The 27584-nt window shown below is 46.6% G+C and overlaps 12 protein-coding genes and 1 non-coding gene across 13 annotated transcripts; 6 read left to right on the plus strand and 7 right to left on the minus strand. All coding sequences in view use genetic code 12, as the record gives it.

Annotated features, from left to right (window-relative positions):
- Nucleotides 1–209: 209 nt before the first annotated feature.
- On the minus strand, nucleotides 210–2021 carry KIP4 (Kip4p; the record flags this gene model as incomplete). The annotated part of the gene is made up of 1 exon (XM_029032396.2): nucleotides 210–2021. The coding sequence occupies one exon, from the start codon at nucleotides 2019–2021 to the stop codon at nucleotides 210–212; it is 1812 nt and encodes a 603-aa protein (XP_028892711.2).
- Nucleotides 2022–2635: 614 nt separating this feature from the next.
- On the minus strand, nucleotides 2636–2723 carry CJI96_0001042. Its single transcript has one exon. It is a non-coding gene; the product is annotated as a tRNA-Lys (tRNA).
- Nucleotides 2724–4700: 1977 nt separating this feature from the next.
- CJI96_0001043 (adenosine deaminase family protein) lies at nucleotides 4701–5759 on the minus strand (the record flags this gene model as incomplete). Its single annotated transcript, XM_029032397.2, has 1 exon — nucleotides 4701–5759. One exon carries the CDS (start codon nucleotides 5757–5759, stop codon nucleotides 4701–4703), a length of 1059 nt encoding a protein of 352 aa, XP_028892712.2.
- Nucleotides 5760–7070: 1311 nt separating this feature from the next.
- On the plus strand, nucleotides 7071–8474 carry SER33 (phosphoglycerate dehydrogenase SER33; the record flags this gene model as incomplete). The annotated part of the gene is made up of 1 exon (XM_029032398.1): nucleotides 7071–8474. One exon carries the CDS (start codon nucleotides 7071–7073, stop codon nucleotides 8472–8474), a length of 1404 nt encoding a protein of 467 aa, XP_028892713.1.
- A 151-nt stretch (nucleotides 8475–8625) lies between these two features.
- CJI96_0001045 (sugar porter family MFS transporter) lies at nucleotides 8626–10524 on the minus strand (the record flags this gene model as incomplete). The annotated part of the gene is made up of 1 exon (XM_029032399.2): nucleotides 8626–10524. One exon carries the CDS (start codon nucleotides 10522–10524, stop codon nucleotides 8626–8628), a length of 1899 nt encoding a protein of 632 aa, XP_028892714.2.
- A 972-nt stretch (nucleotides 10525–11496) lies between these two features.
- CJI96_0001046 (thioredoxin family protein) lies at nucleotides 11497–11838 on the minus strand (the record flags this gene model as incomplete). Its single annotated transcript, XM_029032400.1, has 1 exon — nucleotides 11497–11838. The coding sequence occupies one exon, from the start codon at nucleotides 11836–11838 to the stop codon at nucleotides 11497–11499; it is 342 nt and encodes a 113-aa protein (XP_028892715.1).
- A 1465-nt stretch (nucleotides 11839–13303) lies between these two features.
- Nucleotides 13304–16237, plus strand: RPN2 (proteasome regulatory particle base subunit RPN2; the record flags this gene model as incomplete). Its single annotated transcript, XM_029032401.2, has 1 exon — nucleotides 13304–16237. One exon carries the CDS (start codon nucleotides 13304–13306, stop codon nucleotides 16235–16237), a length of 2934 nt encoding a protein of 977 aa, XP_028892716.2.
- A 500-nt stretch (nucleotides 16238–16737) lies between these two features.
- LCB4 (sphinganine kinase) lies at nucleotides 16738–18201 on the plus strand (the record flags this gene model as incomplete). The annotated part of the gene is made up of 1 exon (XM_029032402.2): nucleotides 16738–18201. One exon carries the CDS (start codon nucleotides 16738–16740, stop codon nucleotides 18199–18201), a length of 1464 nt encoding a protein of 487 aa, XP_028892717.1.
- Nucleotides 18202–19059: 858 nt separating this feature from the next.
- On the plus strand, nucleotides 19060–22173 carry ECM21 (Ecm21p; the record flags this gene model as incomplete). Its single annotated transcript, XM_029032403.2, has 1 exon — nucleotides 19060–22173. One exon carries the CDS (start codon nucleotides 19060–19062, stop codon nucleotides 22171–22173), a length of 3114 nt encoding a protein of 1037 aa, XP_028892718.2.
- Nucleotides 22174–22268: 95 nt separating this feature from the next.
- On the plus strand, nucleotides 22269–23870 carry HEM14 (oxygen-dependent protoporphyrinogen oxidase; the record flags this gene model as incomplete). Its single annotated transcript, XM_029032404.2, has 1 exon — nucleotides 22269–23870. One exon carries the CDS (start codon nucleotides 22269–22271, stop codon nucleotides 23868–23870), a length of 1602 nt encoding a protein of 533 aa, XP_028892719.1.
- A 484-nt stretch (nucleotides 23871–24354) lies between these two features.
- Nucleotides 24355–25548, minus strand: CJI96_0001051 (uncharacterized protein; the record flags this gene model as incomplete). The annotated part of the gene is made up of 1 exon (XM_029032406.2): nucleotides 24355–25548. One exon carries the CDS (start codon nucleotides 25546–25548, stop codon nucleotides 24355–24357), a length of 1194 nt encoding a protein of 397 aa, XP_028892721.2.
- Nucleotides 25549–25615: 67 nt separating this feature from the next.
- Nucleotides 25616–25933, plus strand: CJI96_0001052 (uncharacterized protein; the record flags this gene model as incomplete). Its single annotated transcript, XM_029032407.1, has 1 exon — nucleotides 25616–25933. The coding sequence occupies one exon, from the start codon at nucleotides 25616–25618 to the stop codon at nucleotides 25931–25933; it is 318 nt and encodes a 105-aa protein (XP_028892722.1).
- Nucleotides 25934–25978: 45 nt separating this feature from the next.
- CJI96_0001053 (putative RNA methyltransferase) lies at nucleotides 25979–27319 on the minus strand (the record flags this gene model as incomplete). The annotated part of the gene is made up of 1 exon (XM_029032408.2): nucleotides 25979–27319. The coding sequence occupies one exon, from the start codon at nucleotides 27317–27319 to the stop codon at nucleotides 25979–25981; it is 1341 nt and encodes a 446-aa protein (XP_028892723.2).
- Between the last annotated feature and the right edge of the window lie 265 nt (nucleotides 27320–27584).

Below are 27584 nucleotides of genomic sequence, written 5' to 3' on the forward strand. Positions count from 1 at the left end.
AAAAAAAAGGAAAGGGAAACGTTATCAGTAAAAGTCGGAAAGAGAAAGAGATGGAAAATAAAAAGGGAAAATGAAAGCCGGAGTTGTCGATGTAAACTGGAGTGTGCCAAATTGCTTTTTCGTCGGCTCTTCCATTCCTTGCTGCACTTGCCGATTCATTAGCTTTCTGTTACTTCGCCAATGGCTGCGAAACAGTACAGAGTTGAGCATTATGTAGATAAGTGGCCCCCTCCACGAACAGGCTTGACAATCCGTAGATTAAGGCCAAACTTTGGAGATTTAGGTGCGTCTTGCTTGTCGCCGGCTACTGCTTTAGGCGAGGACGTATCGATCTTGTGGATAGCTTCATCAGCCAGCTTTCTAGAGTTATATAGCTCCTCTAGTACATTGGCTCCGCTGTCATCGAGAAGTTTTCCCTCCAGAAGCTTCTGATTTTCAAGCTTCTCCTGTAACTTTCGTAGCTTGCTATCAAAGTGGATGCTCTCCAGCTGAACGTACGCCTGCTGTTCATTAAGAAGCCGTCGTAGCTTCTCGATCTTGTGGTCTCGAGACTCTATGATTTTCTCACTTATAAGAAGATGCTTGCGTAAGTTTTCGTTAATGAGCTCCACGTCGCTGAGCTTATCATTGAGCCTATGAAGAGCGGTCTCTAATTTGAAGAGCTTCAGGTCTTCCTCATGTTGCTGCTTGACCTGGTTCATTCTCATGTCCAAGAGTTGCTTCTCAAGACTCTCGATTTTCCTATTCTTTCTTTGAAGTTCTTCATTCAGGGCGCCAGGCCGATCGGATGCGAGAGAAATCGTTGTGGAACCTCGCGGACTAAAGAGGCTCACGTTGGGACTCACAGCCGATGATCTATTGTATGCTTCTAGTTGCTCTTCTAGAGTCTTGTTAGCCTGCTCAAGTGACTTGACTCTCGCCTTGAGCCATTCGACAGATGGCTCGGTATTGACGTGAGCAGAATTCTTTATCTTCTTAGCTCTCGACCCAAACCGTAGGGTTGAGATAGTCTCGTTGACACTTGAGGGTACGGGAGAAATGTTGACAATGAGTGTAGTTCTTGAGTTTCCTCCTAGCGACTCTTGAAGAATGCGTGTCAACTTGGAATCACGATAAGGGATGTGTGTTGATGAGGGCTCGGTAAGTGAATTGATCACAAGACCTAGACAAGAAAGAGACAAGTTGATCTTCTTTGCCTCCTGTAGGCCCTGCCCTGTAGCCCCGGTGCGATCTATTTTTTCTGAACCCGCCAAATCCACAAGAAATAGGTTCGATTTAGTAAATTCCCCGCCAAGAGACTTCTGCGTAAGAACAATTCGAATGATTACGTGGGAGCGGGACAGATCGGCGTTCATCTGAGTGGACATAGATGTTCGATGCAGATTGCCCAAATCCACAACGTAAGCTAGCTCCAGCTCGCTTGATACAAACGCATGAGATAACCCTTTCACGTACACACCATTGGCCCTATCCTCGTGGATGGCAAACTCAGAAGCCGAGGGATTAAGCAAATCATTAATCTTCTCCATATATAATTCCATGCAAGAAACCTCCACAGTGTACTCAATATCAGGCAGCGCTCCATCTATACGGGAGAAGATATCATGTCCAATTCTAGGAATAATGCCAGGGGCGTCGGACCCGCCAAACATCGTGTGCGTTTTGCCAGCACCAGTCTGGCCATATGCGAGTATCGTGCCGTTGAAACCCTTGAACGTATTCTCAATCGTCTTCGCTGCCACCAATTCGTACATCTGCTCCTGACTCGTTGTTTCTCCACAAACTCTGTCGAACGTGAACACATTCAGGGCATCTTTGTGGTGAATGCACAAGTTGTGGTTGTCGATGATGTCGACAGGACTTGCACCGTTGTATTTTTGAGCCTCTTCTTCATTGAAAGGTCTGAGTCGACAGACCACTTCGACATGAGTATCGTACTCTCGCAGAGAGGTTTGAGTGATGGGAGTCATGTCAGCGAAAGCCGACCCCGTGGGCGTGCGGGGAGGCTGTGAAAGTGACATCTAAGAAGAGGAAGGAGCTAGTTGGCCCAAGCAAATTCCCAGGAACTGAGGAAGGAAGGTAGATAGATCAGGGTGGTTGATCTGGTAGTGCACAAAAATTTCAAGCGGAGCGGCTTAATGTCCATGCCAGATTGATGTAGATGGATGAAGAAACGGAGATGAGCTTTTACGAAAGTGGATGTAAGTACACTAGAAGTGAAAACTCTTGGAGCCTCTATTTCTCACGACGTAACAGGGATATTCAGGGTGCTTTGTTGTGAAACAGTGGTTTACCAAAGTGCGCATAGATAAGGCTCAGAATGTTGGCGTGGCCCTCAAAGAACAATGCCAACAATGAAAATGCTCAAACGTATAGCTTGAAGACTCTCAAAAATCCTTAATGGCAGTGGACTCTTCTTGTGTTTCTACATCTCTTCTTTGTTTTTTAATTTTTGGACGTACTCATGTCGGCCTTTTTAAACCATAGACTTAGCCCAGGTAAACTTGATGTCTCCGACTAGAGATGAACTCGTCTCACCCCTGTAAATCTTGGGACCACCAGTGGCCCGAAAGCTGCTAGACTTTAAAAAAGTGCGTCAAGTTGAGTTACGCCTGACAATACGATGCAAAAAGTAAGCCCGATGCGGGGCTCGAACCCGCAACCTTTTGATTGACCTTATGATGTTTAAGAGTCAAATGCTCTACCGATTGAGCTAACCAGGCTTCTTGACGACGAAGGCATTAACCATCTTATAAGAGGCGAAATTCTCAAATTCTTCCTCTTTTGAGATTTTGCCTTTTTGGAATTTATTAATAAACTCTAAAGGGTTTTCTGACTGTCCTCTTTACGTTTACGGCGGCCGTGCGTGTCTGCGCAGCCCGCTATATCGTCCTTCGAAACTCACTAAAAGTTAAGGGAGTTCTCACCTATATAAGTATATGATTTTAAAGCAGAGGAAAATGTGAATGCAGAATACCACTGAGAGTCAAGTTATCTCAGTAGCAATACCTTAGTGAGAGGTTTTGCTTGTCTGTAATAACTCCTTCGGGAGGTGTTTCTCCAGCATCAAGTCTTTTTTGTTTCCTTTGGTTCTCACATTTTAAATATAGCCGTGTGCCCACCGCAACCAATATAGTTAGGCTTAAGCAGATGATCCATGTCTTGAAAGCAGTCGGATAATTAGGGTATTCATCACTCCTGAAGAGCTGGGGAGCAGCGATGTTTGTACCACAGTAAAAAACAAAAATAATGCCAGCCATTGTGATCCGTTTTTGACTAGATCGAAAGTTTGATGTTGAAAGTGCAAGTACATTCGGAAACGTTGATGGTTGCACACACAAAAAGAAATAACCAACAAGCTTCACTCCTTTCTCCTTTCCACTGTACACTAGCACAGCCCCAATCACAGGTAGAATGGCTGTACCAGCTATGACCAAGCACCTAGAGTTGGGAATCCTGGTGGAGATATACCCCGACGACACGATGGCTATCCAAGTGATGACTGAAGTAGGAACATTCAAGATCGTTGTCTCAATGTTGGAAAAGCCAAAGCTTTCAATTATGATGTAACCATACGATATGATACCCCCATTCGGCAAGATTTTCAACACTACCAATGCCACAATGAGCCATGATTTCATGTCCAACATACATTCGGTAAATTGGCTCCAGGTCCATCTGCTATCTACTCGGGATTGAGGACGGCATCTCTCAAAATACGCTTTCTCACTCAAACTCAAAAATCGACAACTATTAGGAGAATCTGGGAGTAATACAAAAAGAACTAATCCCCACACTAGCGATAAGCATCCATAAACGATGAAAATATACTTCCAGGGCAGGAGGTGACCTTTAATGTGGCCTAAGCCGAAGGCAATGAAAGAGCTGAGAATCCCTCCAAAATCATTCCCAGAAAACCAGATTCCAACTCTCAATGGTTGCTGTGTCTCCGTGTAAAAAGATGACGAGAGATGCATGCAAATTGGCGATACAAACGCTTCAGTACACCCTAGGAAAAACCGACATAGTAATTGTCCAGCATACGAATGGGTGGCTGCAGAGCAGGCCAAGATAATTCCCCATAGAAACACTGTTATAGCCAACAATCTCCCCGGTGGTGCAACTTGTATGCTCCTGGCTGCAAGAGGCTGACATCCCATATAACCGAAGTAGAAAATTGAGCTCACCCAGGAGTAATCCTGTTCAACAAGGTGGTTGTCTTCTTTGATCCCAAACACAGAGGATGCACTTAGGGCCACTTTGTCCATGAACTGAATAGAATAGGTAATGAACAAAAGTGGAAGAAGTCTCATATCGATCTTTCTTGTCATCTTTTTGAGATCCACCTCAACATCGAGGGCTTCGACGCCGGTCAACTCCTTCACATCTGCTACTTCATTTGCCTTTTCTTCGATCATTGAAAACTTATAACTCAAATATCATTAACGATATTTAAAGTCTTCTTTTAAGCTTTCTTATCAGCCCAGCACGCGCGGATCGATAAGGCATGCACCTGTTGCATAAGCGAGAGCGGATTTTTGGTAAGGATCTGGGAGAACACTTCTGGGAATAATACTAGAGATGGTCGTTCAGAATATCGAGATCTCGTCATTTCTCTTAAACGAAGAAAAAACGAAGAAGACAAATTTGCTTCGGATGAAGAATTTCCGTTCACTATATTCATACTTCGCTCAATAATGCTACTTTAAATATTCCCTTGCCTCAATCCCAAGACGATCGAAGTAATCCACAATTTGTGCTTTCCACATGGCTAACGTTCCCATATCGTCCAAAAAACAGGCATCGACTCCATTCAATGCAAACTCGAGTAAATCGTCGTAGTCGTAGTCAAAGCACTCTACCATCATTGCCCACGCTCGGGTTGGTGTCACTTGATGAAACGCTGGGTCGTCTGTGTTCGGAAAGATTTTGAGGCCCGCCTTCTTCATGAACCTAATAGGGTGCCTTTGAGCCCATTCTTTGGGATCAAGGGTCCTCAAGTAGTAAGAGTTTGTGGGAACCACAGTGAATATGATGTCTTTTTCGATACATGTAGCGATTAAGTCGGGATCCTCTAGCACTGTATAGCCGTGGTCGACTCTGTGGACTCTCAAATCATTGAGTGCTGTTGCAATATGTGATGAAGGGCATCCAAACTCACCAGCGTGGGCGGTCGCCTTGAAGCCAGCATTGATAGCTTCCAAATAGGCTTTTTTGAATAGTTGTGGGGGTCCCTCATTCTCTCTATAATCTATGCCAATGCCAACTACAAGTGGGCTTCTGTATTTGATCATCCAATTAACCATTTCCTCGGCCTGAAGCGGTGGAGCCTCTCTGTCGATAGAAACTATCAATCTACTTTGAATGCCGTAGTCCTTTTGAGCATCTTCAATTGCTGCGGTGATGGCACTTTGAGCCTTTAGGTAGGGAATCCCAGATACATGCACAGTTCCCGTCGGGTTCCAGAAAAATTCACAGTAAACAACATTGTGGCTCGCTACAGATCTGAGGTATTCAATGGTTAAGCGGTACAAATGAGACAGCCTTCGAATTAAGTGTTCGTCCATCCCTCTAAATATTCTTAACACTCCGACGGGCTTCTCACCTCTCGTGTAGAACTCGGCGATGTCAGTATCAGTGAATGGCTTTCCGGCTTCGTCATTGAGGTCAATGAATGTATCCTTCTGGATTGTTCCAAAGAGGTGACAATGGAGCTCGACTTTTGGGATTCCTCGGCATACATCATTCACGCCCATCATTTCAGGAGAGTTAGTCACTGGTACTTGCAGTACTAAACGAAGTATCTTTTTGAAAAGTAGTAGTTGAAAGCTCTTGAATTCGACAATGCTTTGCTTCACGCACTTTGTTCCGAGGCACATCCGAGGGACTGGAGATGCATGTTCGATGTTCTGGGGATTTGATAATTCAAGCGAAAACGCGAGACATTCCCTCCAGGAATTTGTACTCGGTATGTTAAAAGAATGGTAAGTTTTATATCTTCAGTTCAAAGACAACTGATTTCACGGCAAGTGAAGATAATGGCAAGCTGATCGCCTGTAACGATATAGATATATAAGGCCTAACACTCAAGAACGTTCAATGAATACGATCAACCAATTTTTGGGTTATACAATGTGCCCAAAGTGAAGCTCAAGCAGGTACAATGCTACAACACAGCTGATATGGAGTCCACCAACCTTTCTCTTTTTTTTACTATGACAATCTTCGAAGATTGGTTTTGGAACCTGTCCAGAAGTACTACTACCATCGTGAAGTAAGAAAGTTGGCAATTTTTCACATTGTAGTGAACGTGAAGCTCTCTATTTGCTCTCTATTATGATACACAATTTGGCTGCAAAATAAGCACTGACGTGCATAAGTAAATGCGCAAAAGGTTACAATCATGCTAAATTTCCACATGAGAGAACAAAAATACAAGAGCGGGATATTTAGCCAGGTGAAAGCATCTACACCGGCAACCTCAAACCAAACAATGAACTTTGTAGTTTTTCCGAATCCCTTCGAGAACGAATTGCGCGGCTGAAGCGCCTACCACGTTGATACACGCAAACAGCCCCAACAAACTCAAGTAAATATACAACTCAACCTTAGAAACCCACAGAGATGAAGATATCAATTTCAGTACTTTCTTCCTTCCACACCTTCCTATAGGAATCTCGGAGAAACTCCGATTTCGCGTATGTCTGATAGCGCTGGAGGCCTGCATGCTCCTTATTATGTAGACCGGAGTCAATATTGACTCTGGCCAACGTGCCTCATCTTATCAATAACAGTTGTGCACCTGCTGCATAGGATGTCGAAGGTGAGAGGTGAATGCCCTTCAATTTTTGTGCTCTCATGTAATTAAACACGAAGAATAATCCTCTGGCACGATCTAAGTGATTCTAAGGCTGTGAAGGCTAGCAGGTTAGGTCAAGTCACGTGCATTGTGTGAATCGACAATTAGAAACGCAAAAAGTTACTCACACTGTGAGCATACAATATATAGGTGAACATCTGAGTACTTAGTGCACCCACAAACCCTTTCCACACCCTTCCCTACAAATAATATGACCAATCCACAGGATATTGCTGGCTCTTTCCAAAGAGCCATGTCACTCTCAGAGTCAGGCTCTCCACATGCTGTTTCCACTTCTCCTACGCAATCGTACTTGAGTCAGGTTGGAGGCATCTACTCCAAGCCAACAAAAGCTTTAAAGCCTTTCTCCACTGGTGACATCAAGATTTTGCTTTTGGAGAACGTCAACGCCACGGCCATCAACATTTTTAAGAACCAGGGTTACCAGGTTGAGTTCTACAAGACCTCTTTGCCTGAGGATGAGTTGATCGAGAAGATCAAGGATGTTCACGCAATTGGTATCAGATCCAAGACCAAGTTGACCAGCAAGATTCTTCAACACGCCAAGAATTTGGTCACCATTGGCTGCTTCTGCATTGGTACCAACCAGGTGGACTTAGAGTACGCCGGTAAAGCTGGTATCGCTGTGTTCAACTCTCCCTTCTCCAACTCCAGATCTGTGGCTGAGTTGGTCATTGCTGAAATCATCACTTTGGCCAGGCAATTGGGCGACCGTTCTATCGAGATGCACACCGGTACTTGGAACAAGGTGTCCGCTAAATGTTGGGAAATCAGAGGCAAGACCTTGGGTATTGTAGGCTACGGTCACATTGGTTCCCAGTTGTCCGTCTTGGCTGAGTCCATGGGTATGAATGTCATTTACTACGATGTCAACATGATTATGGCTTTGGGTAACTCCAAGCAGGTTGACTCCTTGGATGAGTTATTGCAGAAGGCTGATTTCGTTACCTTGCATGTTCCTGCCACCCCAGAAACCAAGAACTTGTTGTCCACTCCTCAGTTTGCTGCTATGAAAGATGGCGCTTACGTCATCAACGCCTCTAGAGGTACCGTTGTTGACATTCCTGCTTTGATCGAAGCCATGAAGGCTGGTAAGATCGCTGGTGCCGCTTTGGACGTCTACCCACACGAACCTGCCAAGAACGGTGAAGGCTTGTTTTCCAACCAGTTGAACTCTTTTGCCGAGGAGTTGTGTTCTTTGAGAAACGTCATTTTGACTCCACACATCGGTGGCTCTACCGAGGAGGCTCAGTCTGCCATTGGTATCGAGGTCGGTACCTCGTTGACCAAGTACATCAATGAGGGTAACTCTACTGGTGCTGTGAACTTCCCAGAGGTTTCTTTGAGAGACCTCGATTTGGACCAGGAGAACACCGTCAGAGTGTTGTACATTCACCAGAACGTTCCTGGTGTTTTGAAGACCGTCAACAATATCTTGTCGAATCACAATATCGAAAAGCAGTTCACAGATTCCAGAGGTGATGTTGCTTACTTGATGGCTGATATCTCGGACGTCGACCAGACTGATATCAAGTCTTTGTACGAGCAGCTAGAGCAAACCCCTTACAAGATCGCTACTCGTTTGTTATATTGAGAGCATTTTTTGAATCATAGAGTCTAAAATGCGTGCTCCTAGTTCACGTCGGTTCTTCTAATTACACATGCTACATTTTAATAAAATAGGAAAAATCAGAATTGAATACGTAATCTCATTAGTCGTCAACGACTTAACACATAAATCCACATTAAAATGGCTCTCTGCTGATTTGCTTGCTGATAACAGGATCCAAGTTTACATTCTTCTCCTGGTAGTAACGCTTCTGATGCTCGTACAACACGGGCATAGGCTCGAGCTTTTCTCTCAAAATCCAAGTCCTGAAGTACCAGATTGCCTGCCTGGCACGGTAGATAGCGTGCTTTCTTAAGGAGACTCCAAAGACAGCATCCAACTCTTCCAATGTGAGTCCTTTGGTCTCTGGTAAGAAAAGTAGTACAAGTAACCAACCAACGATATTCCAAGCAGCGTAAAAACCAAAAGCACCAGTCACTGTAAAAGCGTTTCTCAAACGAGGCCAGGTGAAGGCCAACATAAAGTTGAAAAACCAGCATGTAGCAGTAGCAAAGCCCATACCCAAATCACGGATATACAATGGGAACGCTTCTGCCGAGTACGTGAATGGAACAGGACCTTCGCCAGAAGAGTATACCGCCGCAAACAAATAGATCCCAGTCGCCACACCAGCTAGTTTTCCTTGCGTATTATCATCAGGAGTCAAGAAACTGAAACCAGCAACAAGTAGGAAGATGGACATCAATGGGAACGTGGTAAGCAACAAGTTACGTCGGCCAAAGGTGTCGATGGTATAGAAGGCTGGGATGGCAAACAAAAAGTTGATCATACCAAAGCCCCACGAAGCCAACATAGCCTTCACTTCAGACAAGTTGGACTCAATGAAGATCGACGATGAGTAGTAGGCAATGACGTTGATGCCACAGAATTGTTGCATGAACATGACAATCCAGGCACCCAAAGCGCCGTTCCTGTTTCTTCTGACGGTGAACATCTCCCAGAGTCTTCTGTAGTAAGGAATACCATCGTAAGAGGCTTCTTCCTTCAACAAAATGTACTGGTAGAAACAGTCTCGGGCAGCGGCAATCTGATCACGTCTCAAAATTGAAAGAGCGTCGAACGCTTCCTGGTGTCTTCCTTTACCCATGAGCCAACGAGGAGATTCAGGCACACCAGGCACCTGGAACAAGACAATGAAAGCAGGAATGGCGGCAGAACCCAAGGTCAATCTCCAATTCAAACCGCCCTCAATTCCTTTGTCAGGGACGTAATAGAATGCTAAAGACGCAACGTACCCGAACATAATTCCGACTGCGGTGAAAAACTGCCAGAGCATCACCAAGGAGCCACGGATCGTGTGAGGAGTGGTTTCAGCAGCGTAAGCAGGCACAGTGGCCGACTTGACGCCAACACCAAGACCCATACAGAAACGAGCAATGAACAAGTGGTACCAGTGCATGCTGACGAAGCCTTGCCATAAACAAGTTACTGCCGAAATGAGACAGGTCCAGAAAATGACCCATTTGCGTCCCAAGGCTCTGTTCCACCAATGAGACGTCCAGCAGGCAATGGAACAGCACAAGTAGGGGGCGCCGTTGATCAAACCCTCCATCAAGTCGGCATTTTTCATCTCAGTGATGCCAAACGCAGTCGGATAGAACAATGTGGCACCGTTGATAACCGACTGGTCCATTCCCTGCACTGCAGCAGCCATGGACCCCAACGCAATCACAGCGACCAATTTCCGAGGTATGTGCCATTTTTTTGTCACCTCAAGCATCAACTGCTCCTTCTCGTCTTGTGAGAGGAAGTCCATGGCCTGGAAATCGGCCGGGTTTCTGGCCAACGCAGCAGCACGGCTGAAAAGGTCCTCGTCCAAGCCGTGTTCAGCAGCGTAGTCTCGGCCCATCTTCATTGTTTCCACCTCAGTGTAGTGGGAAAGGACATTACCACGCTGCCCTGGTCTGTCTGTGGGGGTGCCGTTGGAATGCTTCAGCGAGAGCGACGAAGACAGCATCTCGACTGTTGGCTTTTCAGCGTCCAAAATCTCTAATGTCGGCAGAGCAGGAGACATGTTGACTTGTGGAGGGCAAGTAGAGACGAAAACCTCTCGTACTTATAATGGCTGCAAAATCCACCACCTAGGGCATGAGGCAAAAGGGCCGGGAATAATGCCGCCACCCGCAAGAGCCACACGGCGGGGCAGGATGCCGAAGTTCCTCTCCCCTGGAGTAGAGCTGCGGTGCCGCCACCCCCCTCACAAAGAAATTCCGGGGACATGTCTTGGAAACCCTTGTTGGGAGCCATGGAGGTTGAACAAGCGGTGAGCCTTCATAGGAGCGGTGTGCATCGAGCGCGAGAATGGCTGCGAAAAAGCCAGGGGACAAGAAAATGGCGAGCCATAGAGAGGAAAGTGAGAAATCCCAACTGATAAAGAAGCGATAATTCAAACAGCAAGAAAAAGCGATTAAATGAACAGGTAAAAAAAAGGATACATCAAGGAGAAGAAGCTTGAAAGCTGATGAATAAATAGGATGTTGGAGGTGTTTTTGTTGTGGCCTCTGACGAGGCCTCAGGCTCCAGGCCCCCAGGCCCTAGGCGCGAATCTCTGACATAGTTTTGGCTCGTGGTGGAACTGAGGCATGTCTTGGCAGACCTCTTGGCCAAAGAGCAAGTGAACACAAAGGCAAAGCTTGTGGTGGGGTCACAAGCTCAAGAAAGAGGAAGCAAAAATCAAGCTTTTTGTTGAAAGGTAAAAACGGATGAGGGCGGTTCCGAGATCCCACCTCCAGGGTAGTGGCTGCGAAGAGAGAAAATGGAGCCTAAATGTGGCCATTTTCCTCAGTCGCACTAAAGGCTAAAAAAAAGGTACTATAGACAACAGCCACCCCCAAATCCAGCAAATGCGCAGCCCCAAAACCTCACCTCATCCACGAAGCACCGACCCGGTTTGGCAATTGCCCAGCAGAGTCGTCACATGATTTCGTCTTGGGTTTTTTTCTTCTATGACATCATTTCTTGTTCCCTCCCCTCTTCCACCGCCTCTTCATTGCCCGCGGTAGTGCCTCTCGATAAACGCCTGGAGCTCATGGGGGTCTCCACTAGAGCGTCTTTCCAACTCGTCTCCCTTGAACGCAATGAACGTGGGGATCGACGTGATCCCAGCTTCTTCAGAAACCTCATCTTTTTCCAGATCGGGCTCGTCTCCGCTCTGGATCTTGTAGAAAAGTGCCTTTTCGTATTCGTCAGAGTACTTATCGTAGTAGGGTCCCACGAAGCGGCAAGGCGGGCACCAGGTGGCTGAGAACTCAACGAAGGTGAGTGTTTGGCGCAGCTGCTTAATGATGTTGTTGTATTGTGCTATGTTGGTAAAATACGTCACGGTCATGGTCGAGGTGGCGATGAAGTGGGTGTTGTTAGATTGTGTTGTTGGGAATTGCGCTGAGAGTTTTTCGCAGCCAACTGTGGCTCCGTCGTCCTTGATTCACAGTGTGGCATGGGCAAAAGGGAAATTTGATTTTTTTGTTTGCAATGTCAAGCTTTCAAATGGGCAATGGCAATATTTGCGGTTGGTTTGATTAATTTTGTTGGATGTGATAGCAATATCTTAGGGTCAGTTTCAGCACTTATCATACGTTACACAATGACTTGAATCAAATATGGACAGAGCAACGGGACTTAATTTCTATGCTGATGTGTGCCAAACGGATTGCTAGACCAATCGCAGTCCTTGCCTGTCAAAAGTAAGGAAGTTGGAGTATGAAATGACTTGTTGAAGATGGACATGAGCGACAAGAGCGATGTTGATGACAATTTATAAAAATATGTCCAGAAAAAAGAAAAAAAAATTTAGCATATACTTGTCATGATGTAAAGGAGGATAATTTGCAACTTCGTGATCACCTTTGATACGAATGTCTTAGAGAAAAAGGATCCGCTCGATGTCGACATCTGTTTCAAATCTCCAAAACTGGGTCAGTGAGGATAAGACGACGAGCAGACTAAAAAATAACAATTATAATGTCAGGATAATACTTCTAGCCATGGCTTTGAAGTTGAGAGCCTCAGTCATACTCAGTAAGGTCTTCCTGCTTTCGCTTAGAGGTTAAGTGACCAACTTCCACTGAGGATGTCGAAAATGGCTAATGGAAGTAATTGGCTGAGTATTCCTGACTACGGCGACAAAGCCAGCCTACGTTGTATGGTTTAAAATCGAGCTATGGCTGCAAAACAATTCAACGGTCTGCATCAAGTGGACTTTCAGTAGCGAGCACAGCGATATCTGTCATCTTTCTATTGACAATGGAAATGATTTAAGAGAGCTAGGTAGCTGAAAATGAAAGAACAAGTTGCAATGACGGATATGAATTGTTGGATCCTACTGTAAATACTCAATCTTGCACATGTTATATAGGAAGAGCTGCAACACCTCGGTGCAATTTTTAGTATGAAAGGCTGAAATGCACCAAAGAATCTATAAAAGATGACAAGAGCCGTTCGTTATTATCTTCTTCTTTTGGGAATTTGTTTATTCTACCCAGCGCAGTTCCACCCAATACCCATTTATGATACACTTTTCGCAACCAACAGAGACAACATCTCTGGCCTTCAGAACAACCTCAAGATGAACGCAAAGATGCAGCAGCCCAATCTTATTCATCTTACACACCAAAAGTCCATCACCAATGAAAATTTCACTTCCAGATCAACTCTTCTCTAGGCGCCCTTCTATGGCCTTCCGGGGTCGTGCGCAGCAGAATGTGGCGATAGATACCCAGTGTCGATCTACATACATTTAAAGTACTTCTACAAATACAACTTACAAATACAACTTACAACTCACACTTCACACAATGGCGTTAGTTTCTGCGGCGCCTTACTTGGCCTTGCTCTCTGAGCTGGACCCTTCTTTGAAGCTGTACGCGTTGTCCTCGTTGAATGACGTTGTTGACCAGCTCTGGGCAGAGATCGCCAATAACCTCCAGGAACTCGAGGATCTTTATGAGGACCAGCTGTTTGAGAAGCGTTCATTGGCGGCTCTTGTTATCTCGAAAGTATACTATAATCTTGGTGACTACGATGCCTCGGTGAAGTACGGTCTCCGAGCTGAAAATGACTTCAACTTCGAAGAGAAGTCTCAGTACATCGAGACCATTGTTTCTCAGTGCATCAACATCTACTCGAAATTGTCGCAAAAGAAGTTTTTGGGGGAAGATGTCACTATAAGTCCTCAGCTCGTGTTGATTTTCGACAAGATGGTGGCCAAATGTATGGCAGCAAATGATTTGAAGCTTGCCTTGGGCATTGCCTTGGAGAGCTTCCGTTTAGACATAATCACGGATATCATCCAGAAAGAGGCCGCCCGTGATGGTGAACAAGGGTTGGCGTTGATAAACTATGTATTAGTTTGCGCTAACTCGGTGGTCTCGAGCGGTGTGTTCAGAACTGAATTGTTGAACACCTTGATCAATCTGTTGTTGGCCTTGAAAGATCATCAGGACTTCTTCACTGTGTTTAAGATCATTATCCAGTTAAACGACTCGGATTTGGCCGTCCAGGTTTTCAAGAAGCTCGTTGCTAAGGACGAAAAGTTGATTGCATACCAAGGCGCCTTTGACTTGGTCAGTTCTGCCTCGCAGGAGTTGGTTGATTCGGTCGCAAAGAAATTGTCAGCAGATGAGTCTTTCGACGCTGATCATCCAGTGCAAGCTAGATTACTCCACGTGCTATCGGGCGTGCCTACATGCGATTTGGACATTACCTTCTTGTATCAGAACAAGAACATCGATCTCACGATTTTAAACAAGTCCAGAAATCTTTTAGAAGGCAGAAACTCCATATTTCATTCAGCTGTTACATTTGCCAATGCCTTCTTCCATATGGGTACCACTGACGATTCTTTCTTCAGAAAGAACCTTGAATGGCTAGGCAAGGCTACGAATTGGTCCAAATTCTCCGCCACCGCAGCTCTCGGTGTCATTCACAAGGGTAACTTGTCTCAGGGCCGTAATATCTTGAAACCATACTTGCCTGGTTCTAACGGTGCTTCGCACACTAAAGGTGGCTCTTTGTTTGCCTTGGGATTGATCTTCGCTGGCCATGGCAGAGAAACAATTGATTACCTAAAGCTGTTCATTGACGAACATGGTAATGCCGCTGGTAGCCATGATACTGATGTGATGTTGCATGGTGCATGTTTGGGTAGTGGTGTTGCCGGTATGGCTAGTAACAGTGAGAGTCTCTACGAGGCATTGAAGGTGGTATTGTACTCAGATTCCGCCGTTTCAGGGCAAGCTGCTGGACTTGCCATGGGTTTGGTAATGTTAGGCTCAGGTAATGAAGAAGCCATAAATGACATGTTCACCTACGCTCAAGAGACCCAACACGAAAACATCATCCGTGGACTTGCTATTGGTATTGCATTGTTGAACTACGGTCAAGAGGACAAAGCCTTACCCATCATTGAGAAACTTCTTGACGAAGAGAGCCCCATATTGAGATATGGTGGTGCTTTCACTGTTGCCTTGGCCTACGCCGGAACTGGCAACAATGGTGCCATAAAGAAGCTTTTGCACTTTGCGGTATCCGATCCCTCCGATGACGTGAGAAGAGCATCGGTCTTGAGTTTGGGTTTCTTGTTAGTCCGTGACTACCATGCTGCTCCTCAAATCGTGGACTTGTTATCTCAATCACACAACCCTCACGTTCGTTACGGTACAGCGATGGCATTGGGTATCTCCTGCGCCGGTAGAGCTTTGCCTGCTGCAATTGAAGTCTTAGAGCCATTGACAAGGGATGCTGTGGACTTTGTCAGACAGGGTGCTTTGCAAGCGACCGCCATGATCTTGATTCAGCAAAACGAAACACTTTATCCAAAGGTTAAGGAATTCACATCATTATATGCCAACACAATCAAGAATAAACATGAAGATGCTTTGGCCAAGTTTGGTGCTGCCACAGCTCAGGGTATCATTGATGCTGGTGGCAGAAATGTCACAATCCAATTAGAAAATGGCAACACCAACACATTAAATGCTAAAGCCATCGTTGGCTTAGCTGTATTCGTTCAGTCATGGTACTGGTTCCCATTGGCTCACTTCTTGTCGCTTTCATTCGCTCCAACTGCCATCATTGGTGTCAAGGAGGACTTGAAAGCACCAAAGTTTGAGTTAAACGTTCACAGCTCTCCAGAGTACTTCCAGTACCCACCTCAACAAGAAGAAGCGAAGGAGAAGCAGCCAGACAAGGTCGCCAAAGCTGTTCTTTCGACGACAGCAAGGGCCAGAGCCAGAGCTAAGAAGCAGCAAGCAAAGAAGGAGGGAGAGGATGGCAACAAAGCTACCGACATGGATGTTGACGATGATAGTAAGGCTCAGGTGAAGAAGCAAGATGCTGAAAAGAAAGAAAGTGAAGGTAAGGACGACAAGAAGACAGAAAAGGGCGATGACAAGAAGGACGGAAAGAAGGACACAAAGAGCGAAGAGAAAGAGGATGAGCCTATTGCCAACGAACAGGTGCCCATCAAATACCTGAAGACGCCATACAAGATCAGCAATTTGTCCCGAGTGTTGCCAGCGCAAGTCAACTACGTTTCCTTCATAAAGGACGACCGGTTTGTCCCTATCCGTCGCCACCGTGGTTTCGGCGGCATCATCATGTTGCATGACACGAAGCCAGAGGAGAAGGTTGAGGTGATCAAGACTGTGAGACAGTTGAACATGACGGAAGCGCCTCTTCCGGAGCCATTTACCTTGAGCGGCGAGGATCTAGAAGACGAGGTGGATTGAAAAGTACATAATTAATGATACGACCAATGGAACCCATGATTAATCATACATTTTAGTTAATCGGGCCCACGAGCCAGTGAAGCTCGTTGTATTTTTTCGCACACCATAGCTAATCGGGATCAGCACTTGCCGAGCCGAGGGAAACGAGTTACATCAAAGCCACTTGAACAAACAAACAATGATGTTAGTTGTATCACTAAAATCGTTGGTTGAAGAGAACGCGCACTAGCTTTCTGTTAGTATTTAGCTCCTGAGGTTTTTGTCTGGTAATATTCCATCGCTGAAGCACCTGCACCTATATCTACCTAGTTTCCGAAACGAGAAGCCATTCATCCAAATATCAACCACACGCTTTCCAAGAACCCATAGGCCCAAATCGCGCATCAGAAACTTGTCTCAACTAAATCGCTCAGCCCATTGTTCTTCCCTTTCCCCCCGCAGTCCTCTGTAAACGTACCCTTACCATAAATCCCCCGACCCACACAGCGCTTGGACCCTGGATGTCAACGGAAATGCTTCTTTCAACGTTCGTTCGTCACGGCACAATCACCGACACGGGCATTCTGCTCCAAGGGCCCTCTTCACCAAACCACACCAATACCTCGAGCACGTTGTCGTCTGTGTGCTGCTGGAGCACCGAGTCCGAAGCAAGCGCAATTTACGATATTCCGTACGAGAACATCATCTGGTGCGAGCAGGCCAACGACGACAGCGTGGTGAAGGTGTTCTATGTGGAAGATGCCGGGAAAAAAATCAAGGTAAGAAGCATGCTAGTGGATCTAGCGTATGCGGTGGAAAACGACACCATCGTCGATTCTGTGTTGAAAAGGGCCTACCGGGGCAGCGTGGTGGCGCCGCTGATCTTGGTTGTGCTAAACAGCTTTGGCGGAAAGGGCAATGCTCGAGAAATCTACCGGGAAAAAATCTTGCCTGTGCTCGAGGCCGCCCACGTCAACATCACCTACCAAGAAACCACCCACCACAGACACGCAGTTGAGCTTGGGCGCGAGCTCGACGAAAGCAAATACGACGTGATAGCGTGTTGTCTGGGGGACGGAGTGCCGCACGAGATCATCAACGGAATCTACGAAAAAGACGACCGTGGCGAGGCAGCGTTCGATAAGGTGGCCATCACGCAGCTCCCGTGTGGCTCGGGCAATGCTCTCTCGTTGAGCACCCACGGCACCAACGACGCCTCGGTGGCAGCGTTCCGCATGCTCAAGGCCCAGCGCACAAAGATGGACGTGATGGCGGTGACGCAGAAAGTCGATGGAGCCGACCAAACTCGCCTCAGTTTTATGTCTCAGGCGTACGGGCTGATAGCCGATGCTGACATTGGAACCGAACACTTACGGTGGATGGGACCCATCCGCTTTGAGATTGGCGTGGCCCACAAGTTGGTTACCAGGGCCAAGTACCCGTGTGACTTGTGGGTGCACTATGGGTGTGAGGGCGAAGAGGTGAAGAGACACTTTGACAAGCACACCAAGTTGCAAAACACCAATGTGAGCGAGAGCCCCAAAAAGGCAGGGTACCCAAGTCTCGATGACGAGCCTCCCTCCGAGTGGGAGAAGTTGTCCAGTGATATCTGCGACAACATGAACATCTTCTACGTGGGCAAGATGCCCTACATGTCCGACCAGGCCCAGTTTTTTCCTGCTGCGTTGCCTCAAGACGGGATGATGGACATGTTGGTGACAAATGCCAAAGCGCCGCTACTTCACATGGTGGGTTTGTTCACAAAAATTGACCAGGGGGCCCATGTCCACTCAGACGAGGTGATTCATGCAAAGGTGTTTGGATACCGCTTGGTGCCAAAGGTAAAAGACGACAAGACCCACTACATATCTGTGGATGGAGAGAACTTCCCGTTGCTGCCGATCCAGGTGGAAGTGATACCACGGGCGGTGACTGTGTTGCTTCAGAACGGCCTGTACGTGGAGACTTGTTTTACTGGGAGTTAGAGCTAAAGCTAGAGGTGGTGGTGGTAGTGAAGATGGCTGCAAACTGGAAAGCGAAAAGAGACTGTACCCAAGCATCCCAGTACTGCAAATGCAGGCGACCGCCAAGCAGCGAACAAGACCTCCACCAAGACGAACGACAAGAGGAGAAGCCGAAATGCGTGATCTGATGGACTGATCACTCAGATAGCAAATTTGCTGGGATCAGGGAACCAAGCGCTATTGTATTCACATTAGGGGCCCTAGGACGGGACCTGCGGGGTGCGACGCGCCTAGGCTGCCTATCGATGGGAGACAGGCCTCCAGATCCAGCAAATGTGAAGATAGTTACACAAAAGCGTCATCCGGCAATCCCAGTGCTCCTAGCGAGGGACACTTCAAGACAGGTAGATTCGATATAGGGACAATGCAAATAACAGCTAATGTACCGTAGTGAAAGCGAAGTACGTCCGTAACCCCAGTTCACAAAATTTCTTGGGCCTGCTCCAGATTTTCCACAAATCTTGTCCCTTCGCAGCCACTGACATTTTTTCTTCTGCAATGGCCCAACCAGCAGATCCGGAAAACCTGCAAAGGGGGGCGCGCTTGCTGCGGTCCCTACTGCTTATCGCGCCAGAACCGCTCTGGCAGATTACTCACCGCAGAAACAACCACCCTGCCCACCCCCAAGTGATTTCTACTCACACACAGACACAGCAAGCGAGATCGAAAATTGCCGCCGAAACCAGGGATTGGGAATCGATCGACCCCAACATCAGCTGACTTCGCCATACAAGTTTCTCCAGATTCGTAGCACGTAGCACACGCTGGAGTGAGGCCCCAGTCCTGCAGCGTCGGTCATCGGCCCAAACCTCACCTCAAATGCTCAACCTCACACTTCTACCCTCACCACTTTCCTCATCGCCCATGTTCGAGAGGCTCAAGCAGAAAGTCACCCGCCGACAGTCGGAGCCGGCGCTCTTGGATCTCCCGCCGCTGCCCTTTGGCAACAGAAGGGCGCTGACGTCCACCAACAGAACCATCGTCATCAGCGACGACCCCCACCCTCGCCATCTGCCGCTGGTGCTGAGACTCAGAGGCTCGTCGCTCTCCAGCAACGCAGCTGCGCTCGAGGTGCCAGGTCGACTGCGGCTGGTGCTGAAGAAACAGGCCAAGGAGCTCATCAAGCACGAAACCTCCCAGGTGGTGGGCAAAAAACTCCATTCCATATTGGCTGACTTGGGCCTCCAGCAGCCGTTTCCCTTGACCACCTCCAACAACTCGCTCCAGGGGCCCCAGTCCAAGCTGATCCGCACGTTTGTCGCCAACACAAACGACTGTATCTACTTGCCGCCGGCGCTGCTGGCCAGCTTTACCTATGATGATGTTGAGAACGGTGGCACAGTTATTCCAACGGGAGAAGGCGAGAGTGGAGATGCTCTCGAGAGTGATGCACGCGGGGAGTTTGCTGAGTTTGAGCTGGGGCTGCCTGCTTTCCGAGAGTGGGAGCCAAGTCAGCTGGCACTGCCAGGTGAGCTGAGACTGCTGGCGTTGAAGCTGTTCTACTCACCCAACCACTTGTGCACGGAAATCGACGCTGATCTGCCCATCCCGCACGTGTTTGCCTTCATCATCGAGCTCACCAAGGAAACAGCCGTCCGAGACGTGAAATTCGACTTCCAGTCGTGTGTGCTGACCTTGTGGCCCACGGGAGACCCTCACAACCACTACCATCAGAAGGAGAAATTTAAAATCGGCTCGTTCGAATGGAATTCGTCGTTGAGCGACGCTGACTACTACATCAACACAGAGAACTCCAACGATGCCAAAATTAGCAAGATCGGGCCCAACGAGCTTGCTCAGCGGACCAAGCGCTACCGTTTAGTCAGTGTGCGAGAGTTGGCTGACGACGTGGACCCGGTAAACCACCCTAGAAAGTCCTTTCTGGTCAATCAAGATACATCAACTTTCTCCGATGCCGTTTCAATTGCGTCTACAAGCGCGCCGCAAGAGAACGCTAAAGCTGGTCTTTACGTGTTTCTCTTGCCCTTGGTATTCCCTCCACACATGCCTGCTTCAGTCACCTCTATCAACGGCTCACTTGTACATCGTTTGACCATGTCTATGACAAAAATCAGCGAAAAACTCAACAGGAAGTCCAAAGTCTATTCATTCTATAATCTCCCGATGGTGAGGACTCCGCCGTCTTTGGCTAATTCGGTGGCTGACAAACCAATTTATGTCAACCGAGTGTGGAACGACGCCATGCATTATATCATCACTTTCCCCAAAAAGTATGTTGCTTTAGGTTCCGAACACACAATTAATGTCAAACTCATACCTTTGATGAAAGACGTCATTTTAAAGAGAATCAAATTCAATGTGCTAGAACGTATCACCTATGTGTCCAAAGATCTTAGAAGGGAGTATGAATATGACAGTGACGATCCATACCTAATGAGGAACCCTGCCGATGGAAAAATCAGAGAACGAGTGGTGCATTTATGTGAGCTTAAGACGAAATTCAGAAGCAACTATACTGGTGCAGAACCGTTCAAGGAAGAGGTTATCAAATGTCCAGATAACAATTTATTATTCTCTTGTTATGAGCCAAAAGACGATCCTGCCTTAGACGATCCTTTAGCGAAGCCCGAGAAGTCAACCTTGATTGCCTCTCCACTCGACATTAATATCGCTCTTCCGTTTTTGACGACAAGGACGGATAAAATTTTGATGTCTGCTAGTAATGAAGATCCTCTGGGTTCAGCAAGTATTCCTCGGAGATCAATGAGCTTGGGCCGTGAGGCTATCCAGAATGGCCAAATGTGTCCCTCATCACCGGTTATAGGAACTTTGGAAACGCAAATCAGTCACCACCCTAATGACGCAATTTCAGACGATGTGGATGACAATGTGCTCAAGCTTGACTCCTCTGCTCTCATGGAAGATCACAAGTTCTCCAGAGAAAACGTCCAGCAAGGTTACACCACTGCCCAGAAAGCTTTGGCTCCTGACTCGAACTTCCGTCATATTCAGATTACTCACCGCCTTCAAGTCTCATTCCGAATTTCCAAGCCAGATCCAAAAGATAATAACAGGATGCATCACTATGAAGTTGTCGTCGACACACCATTGGTGTTGCTTAGTGCCAAGTGTAATGAAACTTCCATTCAATTACCAAAGTATGATGAAATTGGAACTGACATAATAGCGGAGTCTTCTGCTCCCCCGGAAAGAAGAGGCATATCGTTCAGAACACCTTCTTACAGTCACAATGGTGTCAGCATCAAACCACTCGATCCAGAAGGTGACGATCGCCTTCCATCTTTTGAAGAAGCCATTTCGGCATCTGCTTCTCCTGTGATGAGATCATTCTCAGTTGCAGAAGATCCCCTCAGCAGGTCCAACTCCGTCTCTTTCGCTGGCCCAGCGCCTGCCTACGAAGATTCATTACCTGGCTCCCGAGTGGATGATTTTATACCCACTCTTCAGATCGACGATTTGGTGATTGATTCGAATGTCGCACCAGTGCCTAGAAAGCCTTCAACAATCAAAGCAGCACTTGGTAACTCATTTGCTGCTACGTCGTCTGCTTCCAACGAACGCTCAGACAACGACTTATCATATGTACCTCATACCAGGGACGATAGATATCGCGACGAAGGAGAGCCCGCTTCAATATTAAGCTCTGATAGTGCTAGCGAAGCTGTCTCGTCAAATGACACAATGTCGACATCGACGAGTCATGGCTCCAGCGGCGACAGATTGAACTCCCATGATATCGGGTCTGTTTCTCCAAGGACAAGGCCCCATCACAAAAATGGCTGCGAAAGACGTAATGAAAGCTTTTCCCATGGAATTTCCACCATGCCGCTCCTCAAGAACGTGAGTGTTGAGCACGTTGGTGATGATACCGCTCAGAGAAACGAGCTTGCCAGGATTCTGTCCACTGATTTAGGAGACCCCAAGCAACTCGGGTTTCCCCACGCCTACTAAATAGCCCAATGTATAGAGGCACGCAGGTAGTCGGTGCGCATACGATAACGCTATCATTTGATGTAGGACCTTTCCTCTGCAAACATCATCCACCAATGTCAATTATACCAAAAAATGGAAGAGTGGCTGTGATTGGCGGGGGAGTGTCTGGATTAACTTTCTCTTACTACTTGCTGAGGCTCAGACCTGATCTACGTATCTCCATCTTCGAGAAGAGCAACTCACCTGGTGGCTGGATCTCTACCGAAAGACTAAAGAATACCACCGATGGAAAAGAAATTGTGTTGGAAAAAGGTCCTAGAACCTTGAGGGGAGTCAGTGATGGAACATTGCTAATAGTGGACATCCTTAGGCAATTGGGTCACGGAGATCAGGTTGAAGTAATGAGATCCACATCTGATGCCAATAGAAAATGGCTTCTTGATCCCTCGAATAATTTAGTACAGACACCGAACTCATTGATGTCTTTCGTCAAGTTTATGGCAAGCGACATTACTAACGGCGCAATAAAAAGTATATTGAAAGAGCCGTTTCAGAAACCTTCAGATACTCCAGGCAAGGACGAAAGTATACGAAATTTCTTCCAGAGGAGATTTGGACTGGCTGCTTTGGCTGACAATATTCTTAGTGCTGTGATGCACGGGGTGTATAGTGGAGACATTAGTAAGCTTAGTATCAATGCTACGCTTCCAAGGTTGGTGGAATTAGAGAAGGAACACGGATCCCTTGTGAAGAGCATGTTCAAGAGCATGAAGAAGAAGAAGAAGACAACAACGCCAACACTATCTAAACAGCTAGCTCAGTATCAGTCGTTGATTTCCCCACTGGCAGATATGATTAGTCTTTCTCAGAAGCTCAAGAAGTTCCCAATCATGCGGCTTCACGACGGGTTGCAAGTGTTTCCTAAGATATTGGCTGAATATCTACAAAGACAAAGTAACGTGGAGATAATCTATAACTCAGATGTGGAGAAGGCTGATCTTAGGGGTAACCTCATTGTAAATGGAGAGCAGCTTTCCTTCAACCATGTCAGATACACGCTGAGCACGTTTGGGTTAGCTAAGATGATCAACGACGCAGAGCTTAGACGTATCTTGAATTCATTTGAGCACACAACGATTTTTTTGGCCAATGTATATACAAAGAAGAAGTGCTTGATTCCGAAGGGAGGCAGTGGGTTTGGATTTCTCGTGCCGATTCGAAACAGCAATCCAGAGTGCCTTTTAGGTGTGATTTACGACTCTGACTGCGAGCTGGACGCTTTATCTTTTTTCCAAGAGCAAGCTGTGCCTAAGGCACCATACCACAAAATCACCCTTATGATGGGAGGCCACTTCTTCAATAGCAGAGGGATCCCCTCTACCGGAATAAACCTCAAAACCGTCAAGAAAGTCTTGTCAGACATTTTGCATGTCGAATTGTCTCAATTCGATAACATTATTATCCGAGATGAAGCAAAGGAGCTGGACAAAATGGTCAATGTAACCGACAACGACTTGCTCATCTCGTACAACTTGCATAAGAATTGCATACCACAGTATAATGTTGGCTTCCTCGAAAATGTTGACAAGATGAAGCATCTCATTACACAAGAGAGTCGCGGGCACTTTACCATGGGAGGCACAGCCTTGGGTAAATTGGGTGTCCCTGATTGCGTCATGAACAGCTTTGAGGATGCTGTATATCTATCACAATAATCAACTCAATTGATGAAACCTACGTCTCATCCTCAATCTCTTTCTCTATTGTCTTCACGATGTTCGTTTTGGTCTTTGCATAGTCTAAATGAAGCTCTTTGCCGAATACTGAGGTTCTCTGAAGCCCTCTCAAGGCACTATTTGCTGAAGCCTTGTTATCTAGCACCACGTGGGCTTGGCCACGCATCTTTCGTGGCATCAATATCTCGATGACATCTCCATAAGTTGAGAAGAGGAGATAAAGTGTATGTCTCACGACGTGTTTTGGGATCTTATCGTTCAAGTTTTTAATATATATCGTCTGCTGAACCTCCAGCCGCAGGCGTTTTGCATTTGACCCACCTCCATTGTTCGGACGCTTCCTATCGCTCATGAAGAAGGTAGTTGATAGAATCTAATAGTATCGCACCGGTGCAGGAAAGTCAACTTTTTTGCAACCAAGGGGTGATTGTACCTGTTATCTATTTACAAATTCTAAGGTTTATCATTTTGCCAGTTCAATAAGGAGCTGGAGGCGCTCTTCAAACTCGTGCTCGTCAACTTTTTCGATCAACTCGTCCAACTTCTCGCCTGCCATCACACCAGGCAAGTCGTGTACCGAATAGCCACACCGATGGTCGGTGACTCTGTTCTGAGGGTAATTGTACGTTCTAATCTTGTCTGAACGGTCTGTAGTGGACACTTGATCAGTTCTCATCCTTCGTTGCTCGGCAATCTCTTTCTCACGCTCTAGCAATGCCAACCGGGACCGCAAGATCTGAAAAGCCTTCGCCTTGTTTCGAGGTTGCGACCGCTCATCCTGTTGCATGACGATAATTCCAGTAGGAATGTGAACCAAACGAACAGCAGAGTCTGTGGTGTTGACGTGTTGTCCTCCTTTGCCGCCAGCTCTCATTGTATCTATCCGAACTTCTCCGGGAGCAAATTGTCGCTCGTCTTCTTTCAAAGACTGCTCTGTACCCTCTGACATTTTTGGCAACACCACCACTGCTGCAGTAGATGTGTGGGTACGTCCCTTTGTTTCAGTGGCAGGAACCCTTTGAACCCTATGAACACCACTCTCATGTCTAAGAGTATTGTAAGCGCCCGGTGCGTCTATGGCGATGATAGCCTCTGTGAGTGCATCGTTTGGGGCGACTGTTTTGCTCATGATCTTCAACGGCCACCTCTTGTTGCTGGCGTAATTTATGTACATATTTAGGAGATCCTGAGCAAAGAGCCCGGCTTCTGAGCCTCCCACACCGGGACGAAGCTCCATAATCGCTGGCTTATCCTCGTGGCTCAAGGGAGGAAGTAGTCTTTTTTGAAGACTCAGAGAAGTCCTCATCACATTGGGGAGAATCTCTAGAAGTTCCCTGCGAGCTTCCTCCACGAGCTCTGGATCGGGCTGCTCATCGTTGATGATGTCCAACAAGGAACTCAAGCTTTCCATATCGCTTTTGTACTTGTGATAGTTATCCAACACCGCCGACACCGTCAGAAACCGTATGCTTGTTTCCAGGTCAAAAGCACCTCCTTGTATCTTCTTCTCTAGCACTCCATACTCTTTTGTCATAGCCTTCGCTCGAGCTAGCAAGAGCGGGTGGATTGGCTGGACGAAGTCTTCAATTTTTGCTACATTGGCCGTAGCTTTAAATCTAGCGAAGTTAAGCCATTGTAGGGACCCTCTTCGAAGCATAGAGTGTGTGATTTGCAACTTTTCAATTCTATTTATCTGAATTCGCACCTTCTTCTACCTCTACACTATGTCCTCAGAAACGAAGCCTATAAGCACTGAAGAGTTCAAGCTAGCACTCAGTGATTTGACGAACGAGAATATTAATTCCGTGTTGCTGCAATTGGAAAGGTCCATAAGCAAACTCAAAGAGACTAATGAGTACCTCGAAAAGGAGATCGAGCAGACGTCAGACCAAGAGAGCATAGACCTCTACAAAGAGACCATACTGGAGAATGTTGAAGTTATGAAAAACCAAAGTGCTCGTTTAGATGCTATATCGGAGGAGTTGTCCAGACGTGGAGTGAAACCGTCGAAAGAGGAAGAACAAGAAGGCATCTACTTGTGACTTTTTAACACTCTTTGATGCCCAGCGTCACTATATACAATGATTTTACTCTTTCTTGACTTTTGGGGCCTCTGTGCCGAAAAACTTATTTATGAATGGCTTTTCGTCAACACGAAGCTTGTCTTCGGGCCTCTTGCAAACCAACATCCAGATAGTACCGAAATTGACTCGCTTCTCATAGGTGATGTCCAAGTCGGCATCGTCAATGAGCTCACCAATGTCCAAGTTCCATCTACAAGCCCACTGTTTGAATCTTTTCTCGGCACGGAAATCTAAGTGGTTGTTCATAAAATCCCAAGTACTTCTGCCGTGCTCAAGAAGAACAATACGGCCGCCTGGGCGCAAGAGCTTCTTCATGCTCTTAAGCGCTGCAACAGGGTCCTCGTGAGCGCAAAGCCCAAAGGCCTCGACGATGGTGTCATACTTTACTGTCTCGTCTTTGGCCATATCTGCTAGTTCCTCGGCTCTGCCAGTGACAAATCCAACTTTTTTATATCCTGGAAACCTCTTTTGGAACTTCTTCTTGGCCTCTTCGACCATACCCCTTGAGGAATCCAAAAATGTGATCGAGTTGATGTGTTCCAAGTTGAGGTAAGGAATGTTTCGTCCAGTACCGCAAGAGACTTCCAAGACGTCACCCTCGATATTTTTCATCAACCACTTTCTGCGTGCTCCAATCCTCGCCTTGAATTCTTCCCACCACATGTCACGATCGAATGTGGCTGCGTTTTCTTCGTAGAACCCAGTGGTGTCCTGAGGGGGCAAGATACTTGGGTTCGAGGCGTTCTTCATCGCTGGCTTCTCTCCATCGTCGTTATCGTCGTCTTCAGGAACAGCGATCTTGGTGGTTTTCCGAGCTTGTCTAGAGTACCATTCGTTCAAGTCTGCAGGTGTGGGCTCAAACATCACATCGGTATCAAAAATATGCTTTCTTCTAAACTCCTTCCTCATCATCTGATAAAGCCTGAACTTCTTCTCTTCACGCGGCTTAAGCTTGTCTCCTGTGAGCTTTTTGAGCTTCAAGTACTTGTACTCACTTAGAGATGAGGGATCCTTCTCGTACTTCTCTCTAATGTGCTTGATTTGCTGTTCTTCGTACCACCGATCTCTCATATAGTAGTACATACACACAAGCATCACGCCGAACATTGCAAGGTAGTACTTAGTCATGGACTTCTTGAACTCCTTTGTCTGGAAGTATAGGGCCCATTGCTTGTACTTGGGCAATTTCAGCATCTGTCTTTCCTCCATGACCTTCTTGTAGTCAACCTTGAAAGGGGAGTCAGAATAGCATTTGAATATGGACAATGATAAGGGAGTCATGGGACGCTTGCAAGCAACTCGAAGGCGAGCAGCCTGGCCCGTTCGAAGACCCAATCTGAGCATGTTGGAGAGATATGGAGGTAAAATTTCGCACCCATATATCTCAGGTGTATAACTTGGAGACCACTCATAGTGGAGGGCAGAAACACAATCAACCAACTTTTATAACGATCCTGATTCAAATCAACGTCAAGGGAAAGTGGTGTTTTCCCAATTCTCTCTTATAATCTTAACTAATGAAATTAGGTAGAATAGAAGGTGGGTGCAAATCTGTACCTACCTTGGTCACATCCAGCTCAAGAGCTTTAAATGAAGTATAAATTTAGAT

This window comes from Candidozyma auris, chromosome 1 (genome assembly GCF_003013715.1).
Source record: "Candidozyma auris chromosome 1, complete sequence".
NCBI classification, from domain to species: domain Eukaryota; kingdom Fungi; phylum Ascomycota; class Pichiomycetes; order Serinales; family Metschnikowiaceae; genus Candidozyma; species Candidozyma auris.